This window comes from Sus scrofa, chromosome 1, assembly GCF_000003025.6.
Source record: "Sus scrofa isolate TJ Tabasco breed Duroc chromosome 1, Sscrofa11.1, whole genome shotgun sequence".
Lineage (NCBI taxonomy): Eukaryota > Metazoa > Chordata > Mammalia > Artiodactyla > Suidae > Sus > Sus scrofa.
In genome coordinates this window covers 223604517-223623210 of record NC_010443.5, presented here as the reverse complement: position 1 = coordinate 223623210, position 18694 = coordinate 223604517, and the positions used below count along the sequence as shown (strand labels likewise).

At 35.8% G+C, this 18694-nt stretch overlaps 1 protein-coding gene across 3 annotated transcripts in view; it reads right to left on the bottom strand.

The window, feature by feature from the left end:
• SMC5 (structural maintenance of chromosomes 5) overlaps positions 1-18694 on the bottom strand; it is a 93100-nt gene that overhangs the window by 30160 nt on the left and 44246 nt on the right. For all 3 annotated transcript variants that reach the window (XM_021064741.1, XM_021064744.1, XM_021064752.1), the window contains 3 exons: positions 14471-14726; positions 11987-12141; positions 6157-6270 (listed from right to left, as the gene is read on the bottom strand). In XM_021064741.1, the coding sequence (XP_020920400.1) occupies positions 6157-6270; positions 11987-12141; positions 14471-14726 (525 nt within the window). The remainder of the gene's footprint in view (positions 1-6156; positions 6271-11986; positions 12142-14470; positions 14727-18694) is intronic.

Below are 18694 nucleotides of genomic sequence, written 5' to 3'. Positions count from 1 at the left end.
CCAATGGAACAGAGAATAGAGAACCCAGAAATAAACCCTGATGCCTATGCTCAATTAATATTCAACAGAGGAGGCAAGAATATAAAATGGTGAAAAAGTCTCTTCAGCAAGTGGTGTTAGGAAAACTGGATAGATGCATGTAAATCCATGAAGCAAGAACACACCCTCACACAATGCACAAAAATAAACTCAAAATGGCTTAAAGATTTAAACATAACATACAACTCCTGGAAAAGAACACAGGCAAAACATTCTCTCTGACATGAACTGTACAAATGTTTTATTAGATCAATCTTCCAAAGCAATAGAAATAAAAATAAACCAATGGGACCTAATCACTCAAAAGTTTTTGCACGGCCAAGGAAACCTTACGAATATCCCAAAAGACAACCTACGGAATGTAGAATATAGTTGCAAATAATGCAAATGACAAGGACTTAATCTCCAGAATATACAAACAACCCACACAACTCATCAACAAAAGAGCAAACAACTCACTTGAAAAATGGGCAGAAGACCTGAATAGACATTTCTCCAAAGAAGACATACAGATGGCCAATAGGCACATGAAAAAATGCTCAGCATCAATAATTATTAGAGAAATGCAAATACAAACTACACTGAGGTACCACTTCACATTGGTTAGAATGGCTATCATTAATAAGTCTGCAAATAACAAATGCTGGAGAGAGTGTGGAGAAAAGGGAACCTTCCCACACTGTTGGTAAGAATGGAAATTGGTACAACCACTATGGAAAACAGTATGGCAGTTCCTCAGAAAACTAAAAATAGACCTACCTTATGATCTAGCAATCCCACTCCTGGGCATATATCCAGACAAAACTTTCATCGAAAAAGACACATGCACCCCTATGTTCACTGCAGCACAGTTCACAACAGCAAAGACATGGAAACAACCTAAATCCATTGACAGATGAATGGATTAAGAAGATTACATATACCAAATGAATACAACTCAGCCACGAAAAAGAACAAAATAATGCCATTTGCAGCAACATGGATGGAACTAGAGATTCTCATACTAAGTGAAATCAGTAAGAGAAAGCCAAATACCATATGACATATGACATCTAAAATATGGTACAATTGTGGAGTTCCCGTCATGGCGCAGGATTTGCCCGTCATGGCGCAGAATCGAATCCGACTAGGAACCATAAGGTTGCGGATTCGATCCCCAGCCTTGCTCAGTGGGTTGAGGATCTGGCGTTCCTGTGAGCTGTGGTGTAGGTCACAGATGTGGCTCAGATCTCGTGTTGCTGTGGCTGTGGTGTAGGCTGGCGGCTACAGCTCCGATTAGACCCCTAACCTGGGAACCTCCATATGCCACAGCTGCAGCCCTAAAAAGACAAAAGACAAAAATAAATAAATAAATAAAATATGGCACAAATGAACCTATCTATAGAACAGAAACAAAGTCATGGACATGGAGAACAGACTTGTGATTGCCAAGGGGGAAGAGGAGGGAGTGGGATGGACTAGGAGTTTGGGGTTAGTAGATGCAAACTACTGCATTTGGACATTTGGAGTGGGTAAGCAATGAGATCCTGCTGTATAGCACAGGGAACTATATCTGATTATTTGTGATGGAACATGATAGAGGATAATGTGAGGAAAAGCATGTACACATATGTGTAACTAACTAGGTCACTGCTGTACAACAGAAACTGACAGAACACTGTAAACCAATTATCATAAAACAATTTTCAAAAACATGAAGAAAAGAAAAGGAACAAGTAAAAAGATCTATCTGTAAAGATAAAGATTTTTTACATAGAAAATCCTATGAAAACTAGGTAGTTTCATGAGCAACAGTATTTTCAAAGTCTCAATGTACCTCCACACACAATTACAAAGAGAAAAAGTTATTTTCACTAAAATGCTTGTTTTGAAGATACATTTATTTCAAGAAATTGATATATTTGGGGATACTTTAAGCATTATGTACATCTCACATTTGTTGACGTGCAATTACATCCATGAGAAACATAGGTGAATGCAAAAAATTTCATGTAAATAAATGGAGCTGAATAGAAATACGACTAATTTGTGTACAAATACACAGACACAGTCACTTATGATGGAGCACGATAATGTGAGAAGCAAGAATATATATATGTATGTGTGCTGGTTCACCTTGCTGTACAGTAGAAAATTGACAGCACTGTAAACCAGCTATAATGGAAAAAAAAAAATTAAAAAAAACCCAAATATACACACATCCTCTTTTCAAATATTTCAAATATTTACCAGCTACTTCAGTTCACACATAAGTTATAAGCCATACTCAACCACCTCTGGTGTTACAACTTTCCATACAGTATCGAACACATGCTTTACAATTGCTTTACCTACCATATGATTCACAAACAGAACCTTCTGTGGGGAGAAATCTTCCTGATGTATTTTCTAAACCCTAAGGAAACTGTAAGTAAGGGGCTAGAGGGAACTGGCTCAGCAAGTCATGCATTAACTGAGAGGACAAGGTGTCGACTTTGGAAAACCGGGTCAGCTCAAGTCAGAAAACTGTTTGAAACAAGCACTGATTATTCCTCAAGATGATATGCATAGATAGCTGACACCAGCCTTATCAATGACCTTTAGATACAGAATGTTAGAGTAAAGGTCAGGGTTAAAATACATTGTGACTGGAGGCAGAGGGCCTTGGGGTTTCTATTTTTTCACATTCCTGAGAGCACAATACATACTATGAGGCATTGACTTTCGAGGTTCTTGTCTCATGAGGTCTTGAGTCTCCTGGTCCCATTTTTAACTTTACTCTGTCTATATGTCTTTCTGTGTCGCCATGTAACATTTCTTTTTTTTTTTTTTTTTTTGTCTTTTTGTCTTGTTGTTGCTATTTCTTGGGCCGCTCCTGCGGCATATGGAGGTTCCCAGGCTAGGGGTCGAATCGGAGCTGTAGCCACCGGCCTACGCCAGAGCCACAGCAACGCGGGATCCGAGCCGCGTCTGCAACCTACACCACAGCTCACGGCAACGCTGGATCCTTAACCCACTGAGCAAGGGCAGGGACCGAACCCGCAACCTCATGGTTCCTAGTCGGATTCGTTAACCACTGCGCCACGACGGGAACTCCCATGTAACATTTCTTACGCTTTGCAGTGCCCGCCCTTTGCTCCGGCTCACTGAGCTGGTCTCAGCACCCTTACAATGCCTACTTCCACAAGCCAACTTCAGATCTTTCAATAAGGCACAGGGTTGTATGTTACAGTACAGGGAATATAGTCAATACTTTATGCAAACTTTGTATGGTGTGTAATCTATAAAAATACCTTATTATATTGTACTCCTGAAACTAAGTCAACTATACTTTAAAAATGAAAAAGCATCACATTTATTATATTTATGTATTTCTTAATAATGCGTAAAACTGTGCTCCCCCCATAGGCCCTGTGGGGTCTCTATTGCACAATTTTGTATAGTACAGTTATTTTTAGGAATATACTGGTTATAGCAAAACTGACTATACTTTGCAATTGAGAAATAACAAACAAGGAAAAATGTAAATAATTACTAAATCTGGGTAAAAGATATATGAGTCACATGTATGACTCTGTAACTTTTCGGTAAGTTTAAAGTTATATCAAAATAAGTTTTTTAAGAAAACACTAGAAGAGTAGAGGTACAGATGAAACAATATTGGCCATGGGTCAGTATACCGATAATACTAGTGTATAGGGTTCAATAAGTTTAAAAAAAATCTATTGTTTTACAAATGTTGGAAGTGGTGTAGGAAAAAGGGAACCCTCCTACAGTTATGGTGGGAATGAAAACTGGTGCAGCTTCTATGAATATATAACAGCGGTTCCTCAAAAAACAAAACAGGAGTTCTCATTGTGGCACAGTAGAAACGAATCCGACTAGTAACCATGAGGTTGCAGGTTTGATCCCTGGCCTCACTCAGTGGGTTAAGGATCTGGCATTGCAGTGTAGGTCACAGACATAGTTTGGATCCCATGTTGTTGTGGCTATGGTATAGGCCAGAACCTGTAGCTCGGATTTGACCCCTAGCCTAAGAACCTCCATATGCTGTGGGTGGGGCCCTAAAAAGCAAACAAACCAAAACAAAACAACAAACAAAAAAAACAAAAGCAAAACCATATAATCCAGAGTTGCCATATAATCCAGTAATCCCACTCCTGGGCACATATCCAGAAAAAAATATAATTCAAAGGGACACATACATGCACAGCAGTACTATTCAAAATAGACAAGACTGGAAAACAGTCTAAATGTCCACTGACAGATAAGTGGATAAAGAAAATGTGGTGTGTATGTATGCATGTGTATATATGTATATACACACTCAACATAGTGCAGTATTACTCAGCCATGAAAAAGAATGAAATAATGCAATCTAAAGCAACATGGATGGATCTAGGGATTATCATACTAATCAAACCAAGTCAGAAAGAGAAAGACAAATATATGCTATCACTTATATGTGGAATCTAAAATATGGTACAAATGAACCTATCTACAGAACAGAAACAGACTCATAAACAAAAACAGACTTGCGGTTACCAAGGAGTGGGGAATATGAGAGGGATATAGTGGGAAGTTGGGGTTAGCAGATATAAGGTACTATACATGGAGGAGATAAACAACAAGATTCCACTCTAAAGAACAGAGAACTATATTCAATGTCCTATGATAAACCAAAATGGAAAAGAGTATTTTTTTTTAAAGTTATATGTACATGTAACTGAATCACTTTGGTGGAAAGCAGAAATTAACACAACACTGCTAAGTCAACAATACTTCAATTAAGAAAAAAACAACTCACTGTCTAGGCTTAAGTAGTTTTAAATAAATGTTTAACTTTTTTCGAGTCCATTTATTTTATAATTCTATAGATTCAAACCTTTGTATCCTGTCACCTTATACACCATTCCCTGCCAACTCCCAAATCAGATGGAAGGCAATACAATAAAAGTCAAAGCAAGTAATGAACACTCTTTCAGATCACTTCGTGTGCCAGAGAAACAGAGGACCACAAGTTAATTCAGGTTCCAGTCCTCACTTAGACTTATTAGAAAAGGTTTAAACAAAACAAATTCTAAACCTCATCCTTTTGGGGCCTTTTAAGAAGTAGAGGGACATGCAAAGGGAAAACAGAAATCTTACTGACAATACCAAGATATACAGCTACTAATATATATGATATACATACATAAGAATACATAATAATAAACACTTCTAAATATTTTCATTTATTAAATGATTTAATCTCCACAACCATCTTTTGAAGTAGATAATATTATCTCCATTTTATAGGTGAAGAAATAAATAAAACATTTAGTCAACTTGCCTGAATGGTCAGAAAAGCCAGAATTCATGGAGTTCCCGTCATGGCGCAGTGGTTAACGAATCGACTAGGAACCATGAGGTGGCGGGTTCGGTCCCTGCCCTTGCTCAGTGGGTTAACGATCCGGCGTTGCCGTGAGCTGTGGTGTAGGTTGCAGACGCGGCTCGGATCCCGCGTTGCTGTGGCTCTGGCGTAGGCTGGCGGCTACAGCTCCGATTTGACCCCTAGCCTGGGAACCTTCATATGCCACGGGAGCGGCCCAAGAAATAGCAAAAAAGACAAAAAAAAAAAAAAAGAAAGAAAAGCCAGAATTCAAATCCTGGTAGCCTATCTAGAGTCTATGCTCATAACTAAGCCATGCTGGCTTCCAGCTTCTTATTCAATGGTGTTTTTCTAGTCTTGTTCTTTTTAAAGATTTTTTTATTATTTTAATAGGCAACATTATATTGATTTTTGCTCCAAAGGACAAAAATGAGTTCATCCCAATATATTTCCAAAAAGAATGTCCAGAACCAAAGACCCATCATTATGTTTCTTTCTCTTAAAACAAGGTGACAAAACTACTCTTCATATTAATTCTAGATGATAATTTCAAATTGTTACAGATGGAATTATGGGCTATTCTTTCTCTTATAAGACAAATTCAATTCCCAATAAAGGCAAAGACACAAAAGAAATTAGCAAATTTGACCTGATTTTAAACGAGTTACTGATGGCAAAATTAATCATTATCATTTTTTGCTCTAGTTTAAAGTTAAAAATTTACTGGAAGATAAGTGAGTTAAAGTATTATATCAGTTAGTACTTGCCTCTTTGAGGAAAACCTCCATATCTTCTTGACTTTCAAATACAAAAGCTCTCAAGTCATTCGATGAAATATGATTTTCAATGTATTTGGCATTTTTATTATCTTTCATATTAATCTAAAAAAACAAAAATATATGCTGATTTTCCTGAAACCCAAAATGATTACTAGAACATAATTATACTCAACTTAGATTTATTTAGATTAATCCTCAAGAAAAAAGAAGACCAAAAGTTATGTCTGGTATTGGAATCAACATTTTAAAACATCTAATTAATTTACTGCCCCAAACATCCGAAACAGTAAAACAAAAGCCAAGACTTCAATAGCACCTAATGTATTTGATTTTGACATTATCTCAGAAGTAAGTTCCTTTCTGGTCAACTTACTGAAAACATCTGAAATAAGCTTAGATTGTAACCTGAGTATTAACGGTTCTCATCTGTCCCTAAACTTTTTTTTTTGGCTGTGGTATATGGAAGTTTCTAGGCTAGGAGTTGAATCAGAGCTGCAGCTGGGCCTAAACCACAGCAATGCTGGATGTGAGCCTCATCTGTGACCTACGCCACAGTCTGTGGCAACCCTGGATCCTTAGCCCACTGACTAAGGCCAGGGATAGAACCTGAACCCTCACAGAGACAATGTTTGGTCCATAACCCATAGAGCCACGACGGGAACTCCTGTCCCTAAACTTTTAATATTTTTCTTCTTAATCTTTAAGAGGAATTCATACTATCCATGGCAATATCTGGTTAGTACAAAAACACAAAGACCTGAACAAAACTTTATGAAACCAATGAAAAAAACTTGCTATGGATTAATTATAATTATTAGTGTTTTCAAGAGAAACCCTAGGTTTGTACCACTAGAGTATAAAGTAAAATTATATATTAAAAAATACTAATAATTAGACATTTCTGCATATGAGGCTCAATCTATGGAAGATACTAAATAAGTTAAAGAAAATAAATGATTTCAAGAATATAATGTGTTTATTGTTGAAGAGATGTATGCTGAATATCAAACTATGCTAAAGCTCCATAAGAGAAGTCTATCAAATATTATTTATGCAATTTTAGAGAGATAGATTAAATCTCTGAAAGCTTTATTAGTTATTTCATCTATAAAATGGGTATAGCAAAACAGTCGATATCTCATAGGACTAAATGTGGATTAAAATAAGTAACAGAACAAAAAATTAGTATAGTGATTGTCACAAATATTGGTCAATATTATTTTCAAGTGCAGGATATCAATCAGTGCAGAAAAATGGGAAAACTGATATGCAAACAAAACAAAAAAGCCATGTAAAATACCATCACCCAGACATAAACACTACAGATATTTAGTGTCTATTGTTGCGCATTTTTTTTGGTATGAAAGTACTTTGTTGGAAGTAATAGTACAAATGAAAAAAAATATAGTGGGTGTTGGCTACCACTTATAGAAAGGGTAAAGTAACCCAATATCAACATAGGGAGTCACTTTTTTTTTTTTTTTAAATAGCTATGGAAAAGCCAACTAGGACTTAGGTCTCATTATCACTCTCCATCAGGCACACTTATCAGACATATTCTGTCCTTTCAGATCCTAGCGTCCCCATCTTGTGTAAATTGGTTATACAGTCATCTAATTCTTTGATGAATTTCACCTGCTTATTTAGGTAATGAATCTCAAAGCCTTCACACAAGTTGGGGCCATTTTTGTTATTGGTCAGCTTGTGCATTTCCAGTGGTGTCTGATTCAAAATTTTTTGCAACTCTAATACACACTCCATTGCATTCATTGTCTGGTTTCCTGATATCCTGAAGGAAGATTTGGTCACCTTATTGGTTCTGCACCTTCATTAGCTTCTTAGCATGCTCTTTCTCCTCATGAGGCTGGTGATGAAAATACTAGGGAAAATTCTTCAAAGCCACAACTTCATAAAGTAATCAGACAGACAGGTAGACATAGAAGGTACAGCACTCCAAGATGGTGGTTGGTTGATGGCAGACTCTTGTTTCACAGTTTCTTTAAATGAAATCTTTCTATACATCCTATCTTTAATCTATTTAATAATTCATTAACATATTGTAAGTGTCCCTTTATATTAGTAAATAGAGACCTATGGCAACATTTCAAATGCCTGTGCAGTATTCCATTACAAGGACATGGAGTAATTTAAATAACCAATGAATGTCTTTGGAAATTCTCTTCTTCGCTTCATCATTCTGCTATTATATACACTATTGTGAGGGGAAGCTGTAAAATAAATCTTTGCAATTCTCGATTAGAACTGTTAGACATAACTCATGGGAAGAGACTGCTAATTGACAACGTGATTAAAATTTTAAGTTTATATATTGTTAATTTGCCTACGGAGATGGCAGCATTTCAGCTAGATCTTGAAGGGCTAGTTAAGTGACCTTAGAGAGTCAGGTAAGTGTATGGGTGGGATTCAGTTGGAAGGAGGTGGCAGGAAAGATGGGATATTCTAGGAAGGGTAAAATAACAGAGTATCTCCTTTTATCTTAAAGATTCAAATGTAATTTAAAAGGTAAATATATGCCAGCTAGTTATCTGACTTGGTGATAAGCTATTAACAGGAAATCAAGTGACAATAGGAAGACAAATCTAATAAAGCTTAGAAGTATTATTTTGAAGTAGGCATTTTAATAAAAATCTGTTGATATTTACACTTGCATTATAATTTATTACACTAAGAGTCACAATATTTTTTTTCTTATATTTTCTTTCAATCCTTAGTAGATAAATCAAAACAATAACATCTGCATCCAAAATAGGTATTCCCTTCTTGGTCTGGCAAAAATGTTCTAATAATACATACCTGAGCAAGAAGAGAATACAGTATTATGCATACTAATATTGCTAACATAAGATATAATAAAAAAACAAATAACTATATGAAATGATTTTGAATAAAGCATAACATAAACAGGAGTTACAGAAAATAACCTTTTCGTGAAACCTCCAAGGGTCTATGGTGAATTCTTCTCTAAAGTTAAAAAAAATTAGCTAAGAAAAACAATTCTTATATCATTTTTGAGTAGGTTTTAAGTTTATGTTATACACACACACACATATACACATATATAAATAACATATTAGTGGCAAAGAAGAAATAACATATTAGTGGCATGGCCCAACTTATCATTTTAAGTATTTTATTTATTTTTTTTTTATTTTCCCACTGTACAGCAAGGGGGTCAGGTTATCCTTAGATGTATACATTGCAGTTACAGTTTTTTCCCCCACCCTTTCTCTGTTGCGACATGAGTATCTAGACACAGTTCTCAGTGCTATTCAGCAGGATCTCCTTGTAAATCTATTCTAAGTTGTGTCTGATAAGCCCAAGCTCCCGATCCCTCCCACTCCCTCCCCCTCCCATCAGGCAACCACAAGTCTCTTCTCCAAGTCCATGATTTTCTTTTCTGAGGAGATGTTCATTTGTGCTGGATATTAGATTCCAGTTATAAGTGATATCATATGGTATTTGTCTTTGTCTTTCTGGCTCATTTCACTCAGTATGAGATTCTCTAGTTCCATCCATGTTGCTGCAAATGGCATTATGCCATTCTTTTTTATGGCTGAGTAGTATTCCATTGTGTATATATACCACCTCTTCCGAATCCAGTCATCTGTCGATGGACATTTGGGTTGTTTACACGTCCTGGCTATTGTAAACAGTGCTGCAATGAACATGCGGGTGCATGTGTCTCTTTTAAGTAGAGCTTTGTCTGGATAGATGCCCAAGAGTGGGATTGCGGGGTCATATGGAAGTTCTATGTATAGATTTCTAAGGTATCTCAAAACTGTTCTCCATAGTGGCTGTACCAGTTTACATTCCCACCAGCAGTGCAGGAGGGTTCCCTTTTCTCCACACCCCCTCCAGCACTTGTTATTTGTGGATTTATTAATGATGGCCATTCTGACTGGTGTGAGGTGGTATCTCATGGTAGTTTTGATTTGCATTTCTCTTATAATCAGCGATGTTGAGCATTTTTTCATGTGTTTGTTGGCCATCTGTATATCTTCTTTGGAGAAATGTCTATTCAGGTCTTTTGCCCATTTTTCCATTGATTGATTGGTTTTTTTGCTGTTGGGTTGTATAAGTTGCTTATATATTCTAGAGATTAAGCCCTTGTCAGTTGCATCATTTGAAACTGTTTTCTCCCATTCTGTAAGTTGTCTTTTTGTTTTCTTTTGGGTTTCCTTTGCTGTGCAAAAGCTTTTCAGTTTGATGAGGTCCCATGGGTTTATTTTTGCTCTAATTTCTATTGCTTTGGGAGACTGACCTGAGAAAATATTCATGATGTTGATGTCAGAGAGTGTTTTGCCTACGTTTTCTTCTAGGAGTTTGATGGTGTCCTGTCGTATATTTAAGTCTTTCAGCCATTTGGAGTTTATTTTTGTGCATGGTGTGAGGGTGTGTTCTAGTTTCATTGCTTTGCATGCAGCTGTCCAGGTTTCCCAGCAATGCTTGCTGAATAGACTTTCCTTTTCCCATTTTATGTTCTTGCCTCCCTTGTCAAAGATGAATTGACCATAGGTGTCAGGGTTTATTTCCGGATTCTCTATTCTGTTCCATTGGTCTGTCTGTCTGTTTTGATACCAGTACCACACTGTTTTGATGACTGTGGCTTTGTAATATTGCTTGAAGTCTGGGAGAGTTATGCCTCCTGCTTGGTTTTTGTTTCTCAGGATTGCTTTGGCGATTCTGGGTCTTTTGTGGTTCCATATAAATGTTTGGATTGTTTGTTCTAGTTCTGTGAAAAATGTCATGGGTAATTTGATAGGGATTGCATTGAATGTGTAGATTGCTTTGGGTAGGACGGCCATTTTCACAATATTGATTTTTCCAATCCAGGAACATGGAATATCTTTCCATTTCTTTACATCTTCTTTGATTTCTTTGATTAAAGTTTTATAGTTCTCAGCATATAGGTCCTTTACCTCTTTGGTCAGGTGTATTCCAAGGTATTTGATTTTGTGAGGTACAATTTTAAAAGGTATCGTATTTTTGTATTCCTTTTCTAATGTTTCATTGCTGGTATACAGAAATGCAACTGACTTCTGAATGTTAATCTTATATCCTGCCACTTTGCTGAATTTATTAATCAGTTCAAGGAGTTTTGGGGTTGAGTCCTTAGGGTTTTCTATGTATAGTATCATGTCATCTGCATACAGTGACAGTTTGATCGCTTCTCTTCCTATATGGATGCCTTTGATTTCTTTTGTTTGTCTAATTGCTGTGGCTACATTTTAAGTATTTTAGATGGAAATCTTCCTAGTCAATCTATGCTCACATTTCATTAAATGATTTACTGCATACAACTTGCTCTATTCGTGATGATCAATGTTCATCAATAAGATCTAGCAAATGTTTACGAGATCAATGAACTGTTGGTTTCATTCTCAGAGTCCTGAGAATGCTTATTTTTATAGCAGATGCTTATTTATCCTGTTAACCATTCCATATCAACTATATTTATAAATAATTTATAGTAGTTTTCTACTCCTTCAGCAGCATTTAATATATTGTCTGTTATAACCTAAGAATAGCAATTGCCAGAAGGAACCAGCTAATCAAGTTTATACATGATTCTTGGTCAATAAGCTATCAGTTTCATACTTCTATCAAGAAAAGTTCACAGGTTTATTGATCAAGGGCCCTTTAAAAAGCTCATGTGTGGATTCAGCAGTACACCAGATGCCTCTAGTCTAATAATGGAAAACCAGGGTGTTAATAAGGCTAAGATTCTTAAAACAACAAAAACCTACAATGGTTAAAATAATCAAACAGACACTACCAAGATGAACAAATTTCTTACCGTGAGCATTATAGGCTCACAGACTCTTTGCTTAAATTTGTCTCTGTTACTTCTTAGCCATAAAACAGCATCATATGTATCACGGTATCTCTGTCTCAGCTTATCTTCCTTTTGATTCATAAGATTGTCAAAACGTACAATATGATCATCCACACCTGAATTTGGAAAATAAAACAAAGCATTATTTCTCTGAAAGCTTTAATTAGTGAAATAATTTATTAATAATACAAAAGATTATCTTGGATCTAAGTTACAAACACCACCCACAAGAACCCAACACAGTGAAAAAGATTTACCCTAGACAAATCATCCTTAAATTTCTAAACACCTGGGATAAAAGATGATCTTTAAGCCATCAAAAACAAAGAGGTCACATACAAAATAATGAGGAAAAATTATTTTCAAGTTAGATTTTTATATACAACAAAATCAAAAACAGATAATAAAGATGTCTCAGGGATGCAAAGACTCAAATTAATCCCCAAATACCTTTTTTTAGGATACCTGAAGATGTACTCTTACAAAACAAGGGAGTAATATAAGAAAAAAACAAAGACAAATGATTCAGAAATAGCTTTATCCAACACAGAAAAAGTGTGAGACAAATCCCAGATGAAGCCATATAGGAGACCTTGGGAACAACCAGTTCAGATGGAGGAGGAGGATGGAAAGCTCCAGAACTCAGGAGAACGGCTGATAATTTTTTTCCTAATTTAAGGAAATGCTAAAGCAAATGGTGATTCTAAACAAAAGCATATTAAAGTCTTTTAATAAAAGTTATCAATGAAAGGAAATTAGATCATAATGCACTATTTGCTTCTGCTGTGAGCAAGTTTTACTGCTATAATAACATAAATAATACTTAATATTTCTAGCTGTTAGAATCAAACCAAAACAGAACATATAAAACCTAATTATGGTTCTCAATAAAATGTTTTCAGCCTTGAAACTCTAAAAACCAGAGTAGATTAAAGAATTTAGAATGTAAGGGAGGAAAGTAAAAAGAAAGGCTAGGAGTACTAGTATTTTTAGCTTAGATGTAAGAATATTACTTACAATAAATCAACACTAATGAATGTTGATGATTATTAATATTAATAAAATAATCCCATGAGGAAATATAACAATAGGTAGAGGAGATGTTATGAGTTGAAATCCACATCTAAAGTAGCAAAATATTAAAAGATAATATCTAAAGTTGATTAATCAAGCCATGGTAAAACAAAAATATTTTATGTTTTTATAAAAATATTTTAATAAAAATATCATGAAGATATATTAAATAGCATTTAAAAAATCATTGAAATTAAGAAGTGTTAATCTTTTTTATTTCCAGCTGTGCCTATGGCATGTAGAAATTCCCACGCCAGCAACTGAACCTATGCCACAGCAGTGGCCTAAGCCAAGGCAGTGACAATGCTAGGTTCTTAACCTACTGTGCCACCAGGGAACTCCAAGTATACTTACTCTTTTTTTTTTTTTTTAAGGGCCACACCCAAGGCATATGGAGGTTCCCAGGCTAGGGATCAAATTGGAGCTGTAGCTGCCAGCTTATGTCATAGCCACAGCAACATAGGATCCAAGTCACGTCTGTGACCTACACCACAGCTCATGGCAATGCCGGATCCTTAACCCACTGAGTGAGGCCAGGGATTGAACCTCATCCTCATGGATACTAGTCAGATTCATTAACCACTGAGCCACAACGGGAACTCCCAAGTATACTTACTCTTGAGAGTGGGTCTGAAGTTGGAAAGGTGTTGGGCTATCCTTTTTGTCTTTTTTTTTTTTTTTTCTTTTTTCCCTTTTAAACCATACACCTAGTATTTTGCTAAACATAATGTAAGATCTCCTCTATCTGGGAGTTCCCATTGTGGTTCAGCAAGTAAAGAACCTGATGTAGTCTCATAACAATGCGGGTTCGATCCCTGGCCTTGCTCAGTGTGTTAAGGATCTGGTGTTGCTATGAGCTGAGAGCTGCGGTGTAGGTCGCTGATGCAGCTCCAATTTGACTCATAGCCTGAGAACTTCAATATGCTATAGGTACAGTCCTAAAAAGAAAAAAAGATCTCTATCTGAATAATGTTACAGACCTATCCATCCACACGGTCTATAGGAAATAAAAACAAAGATGAAATTAGACAGGCTTCAAGGAGCAAAGCTAATGGAAGGTTATGAAGGCTAGAATGAAGAGCTTGTTTGACCTGAGAAATAAGAGAATATGAGTGAATCTATAAAGACAATAAAGCAAAGCATTTTGAAAGAATTGAATCAACTGCCATAATCTGATATGAGACAATGGTCACCTTGTGGCAAATAATCACAATAGACACAGGTTAATAAAATACTAAAATGAAGAACTGAACTGAGCTTCCTTAACAAGGAAATCTGAACATTAAGAGACATGATTCCAAGAAGGCCCATCAACAGAGACATATCTCCAACTTACATACATGCCTTCACTATAAATTTAGTAACACTTACTCTTCTTCTCCTTCTCTAGAGTTTCCTTCTCTCTTCGCTTATCAATTATCTCGCCTTCACATAATGCCTTTTCATCTTGAACTCGTCTCAGATCATTTGTAATTGCATCAATCTGCGGCTGAAGATTCTCACAGTTTTCTGCTGTCTTCAGTTCATTTTGCAGATCTTCTATCATTTTGCGGGTATTACTTATTCTCCTCTGTCGGTCATGCTCTTCATTTTGTTTTACTGTTAAAGCCTGCTGAAGCTCCTCAATCTAATAAAACAAAAGTAGGTTAGTACTGGAGATTGTTTTTTCTCCTAGTTTGTAATGTTTTTACAGTAAAATAGTTTTAAAAATGCAAACAAATCTAAGAACATGGGTGCTTTCCTGACTAAAAGATATCCTGCTAGAAGAAGACTGTTACTCCTACCAGACTACCCATACCTTTATTTGTTCAGTAACACAACCCAGGCACCTAAAGTAGTGCTTAGATGACTTAGCATTTATTAAATATGTCCCAAATAAACAAAATATTTATAAAGCAAATCATCAGATTTCTAAATATATATAGAAAAATTTCATATACTATATATCATAAAACTGAAAATAGTCACATGGTATATGACAGACTTTCAGTAAAGCAGTAATAACAGAAATGATGATTACGTCACTATTAATTTTAAACCACAATAAATTATTTTTTTTCAATAAAATTATTTTCTACTAGTACTTCAAATTAATAGTTTATATTTTAATCCTCATTCTGTATGTTTACATTCAGGGTAAATCATTAAAAAAAAACCAAAAAAACCCAGATCATGTTAAGTTGCCAGTGGAATTTTTATCAAAACCATATATAGTCATAGTCTACCTAAGTCAGAGTTATGATTTTCCTTAAGACACACACACATACACCCAATTTATTTTACAAAAATAGGATTTTGGGTTAAATTAGGTAAGTTTAATATATCACATAATTTTCTAATTAGCTCCCTTTCAAGTCACATTTATTCCTTCCTCCTCCCCATTATAAAAGTAACAATATATTCATTATAGAAAATATGAAAAATACAGAAATTTACAACAAAGAAAAATCACCTATAATCTTAAACATTTATATTTTTAATGGCAACATGTATCAACAGAGCATATATGTTTTAGTAAGTGGAATCACTAAAAATCTATTGAGAGCAGTTTCTCATTACCCCTGATGTCCTTGTAAAATAAAAATTTAATATCTACATAATGTCCTTTTATACGGATATGCCATATACTATCCCATTCCCTATTGTTGGCAATTAGGGTTGGTATCAATTTTCCTTTCTAAAAGTTTAGCTTTGCCAGCGTCAAGATAATGAACTGAACATATGCCAAAATCCCCTCTCCTGTAATACACAGAAGCGAAAGAAAAACTTTGAAAAAATTAAGATACATATATATGTGACTGAAAATTAACAATGTTCAATGGGCCTTAAAGAAGAAAGTAGACAAGAAGCCACAGTGTTCAGCCAGGAAACCCATCAAGTCCAAATCTTTTAGGAGAATAAATTGGCTTGTCATAGGAGACAGGGATAGAATTATGAATCACCAAAGGCATGGGGAAGCCCCAGTACCTCAGAAAGGGAAAGAAATTTAACAAATATAATTTTTACATCCCAGTAAAATAGAGATCACTAAGCTACCAAAAATCACTGGACTGATGAAGAAATTTTGTACCAAGAGTAGATCTTTGTCTCACATTGATCTGAAAAACAAAAGCAGCCCAATGGTCCCTGTCCTTCCAGCTAAGTTTTCTAGGTTCCGACTTTAACTCATTTGCCACCTTCATCCAAGGAACTAACATAACTAACTCTATCACTCTCATGTTTAGCTCAGGCACAGTAAGTCCAAGCCTCCAAGATCATCCATGATCACTAGTATACCATCCCCATACTTCTCTATACCTTCAATTTCTCTGTATGTTCTCTCTTCTTGTTCTAACCATAACTTGGAATCCATAATCCTGGAAGCCACTTCTTCCTAGAGCCCTTTCAAGTGGTGACCTTTTCCTGCCATAATCATTCAGAGTACTTCAGTATTCAGAGGTGGAAAGGGTATCCTAATTAATCTCCACTGTACTACCTCCTCCATTAACTCAGCCCCACTTCAGATCCTTGAAGACCATGGTAATCAGACTACCACCCTTTATCTTTGTTCTATGTTAACTACTTGCTCAAAATCCTTCCTCAACCCCTTCATTCACTGATGACTTAAGCACTTGATTCACTGTCTTTCCATCATGCTAGCCATCATGAAACTTCAACAAACACACACACAAAAAAATCAGTCCAACTCTACGGACTCTGTGTTCCTTGACTTCAACTTCAACCATCTTTTCCTAAACGCCTCCTAGTCTATCTTCTTATGGTTATTTTATGCTATACCTATGCTTGTATCTCCTACTAGGATCATGTAAATCACCAATAATCATACCACCTCTGATAAGTGTTATTTCCACAATCCTACTCTTTGATCACTTCCTTTCCTTCCATTTTACTTATTATCACGTTCCTATTGTGACTACTCTTTGACTGCAGAGGGTCCTGCAATCCACTGACCCTACTGTCTTTTCCCAATCCACCATCCCCCTCATTTTTTTCCTCTTAATCTAGAAACACGCCCTTTCAAGGACTTCTTCGCCCTTCCCCACTCCTATGTCACACTAGCAAGGAAAGAGCTTAGTCTTTCTTAAACCTAAATATATACCTTCTATTTCTCTGTTTCTGAACAAGTGAACTAATTCGAGAAACTGTTGAAAATAGGTCTTACTTCAAATTTATGGCCACAAAACTTAAACAGGCACTCAGAACTACCACAAAAGCCTATAATACTTTTCTTTTTTCGCTACAACCATGTTTTGTGGAATTTCCTGAGCCAGGGATTGAACCCGTGCCACAGTTGCAGTCTGTGTCACAGTTGAGGCAACACTGGATCCTTAACCTGCTGCACAGTTTGTGACTTCCATAAGCTTAATTTCTTTTTTGGCCGCACCTGCAGCACGTGGAAGTTCCTGAGCCAGGGATCAAACCCATGCCACAGCAGCAATCAAAGCCATACCAAGCGAGATTCTTGACCTGCTGAGTCACAGAGGAACTCCAAGTCTACTACATTTTTTTTTATATAAATGTATGCACTCATTCTGAGATGAGTTCACATCTTTTCCTCCTTCCTCAATTCTTTATTGCAAAAGGCTATCTACTCATTCAGCTAATGACTCTGTCACATATTTCATTAATGCCAGAGTTAAAATCAGAGTACTATGGTCAGAGTACTCTTCCTCCCTTCAAAACCATCACCCTACCTCCATCTATACTCACTCTGCTTTATATTATACAATGTAAGGAGAATTCTTGTAGCTACCTAAACCTATCCCTCCAAGGCTACTCTAAGCAGTGTTTCTCAAATTATTTGTGATGAAAGAACATTAAAAAAAATTCTAAGCAATTATAAGTCAACTTTTATCAACTATAACTACAAAAAATAGTTAATAATCATTTTGAAAAGTTTGGCAATTCCTTCAAAAGTTATATATACATCTATGACAGTCTACTCCCAGTAAATTATACAAAATAAATGAAAGTATATGTTATATAAGAACTTGTAAAAGAATACTAATGGCAGCTTTTTTGGTAATAGCCCCAAACCAGAAACAACTTAAACGTCCATCAGCAGATGAATAAACAAATTGTGATCTTAAGTGAACAAATAACCAAACTGAGTAAAAATAAAATTACAACATACTAAAATTTGTGGGGCATAGCTAAAGCAGTGATGAGAGGAAAACATATAGCATTAACTGCATACATAAGAAAAGAGGAAAAGTCTCAAATCAATAATCTGAGCTTCCACTTCCACTTCAAGAACCCAGAAAAAGAGCACTACAAAACCAAGCAAAAGAAAGGAAGTAATAAAAATATGAACAGACATCAATGAAATTAGAAAAATAACAGATAAAAGCCACTGAAACAGTTAGTTTTCTGTAAAAAACAAAAAAATTAACAGACCTCTAGCAAGATGGATCCCCACCCGCCACTGCCAAAAACAAAACAAGACAAACAAAAACCCCAAAACCAAGAGTATTCACAAATAACCAATATCAAGAATGAAATAGGGTAGCAGTATCACTACAGAAGCTACAGATATCCGAATGATAATAAGAGAATTTATGCATAAATTTAAGAACTTAGACAAAATGAACCTAT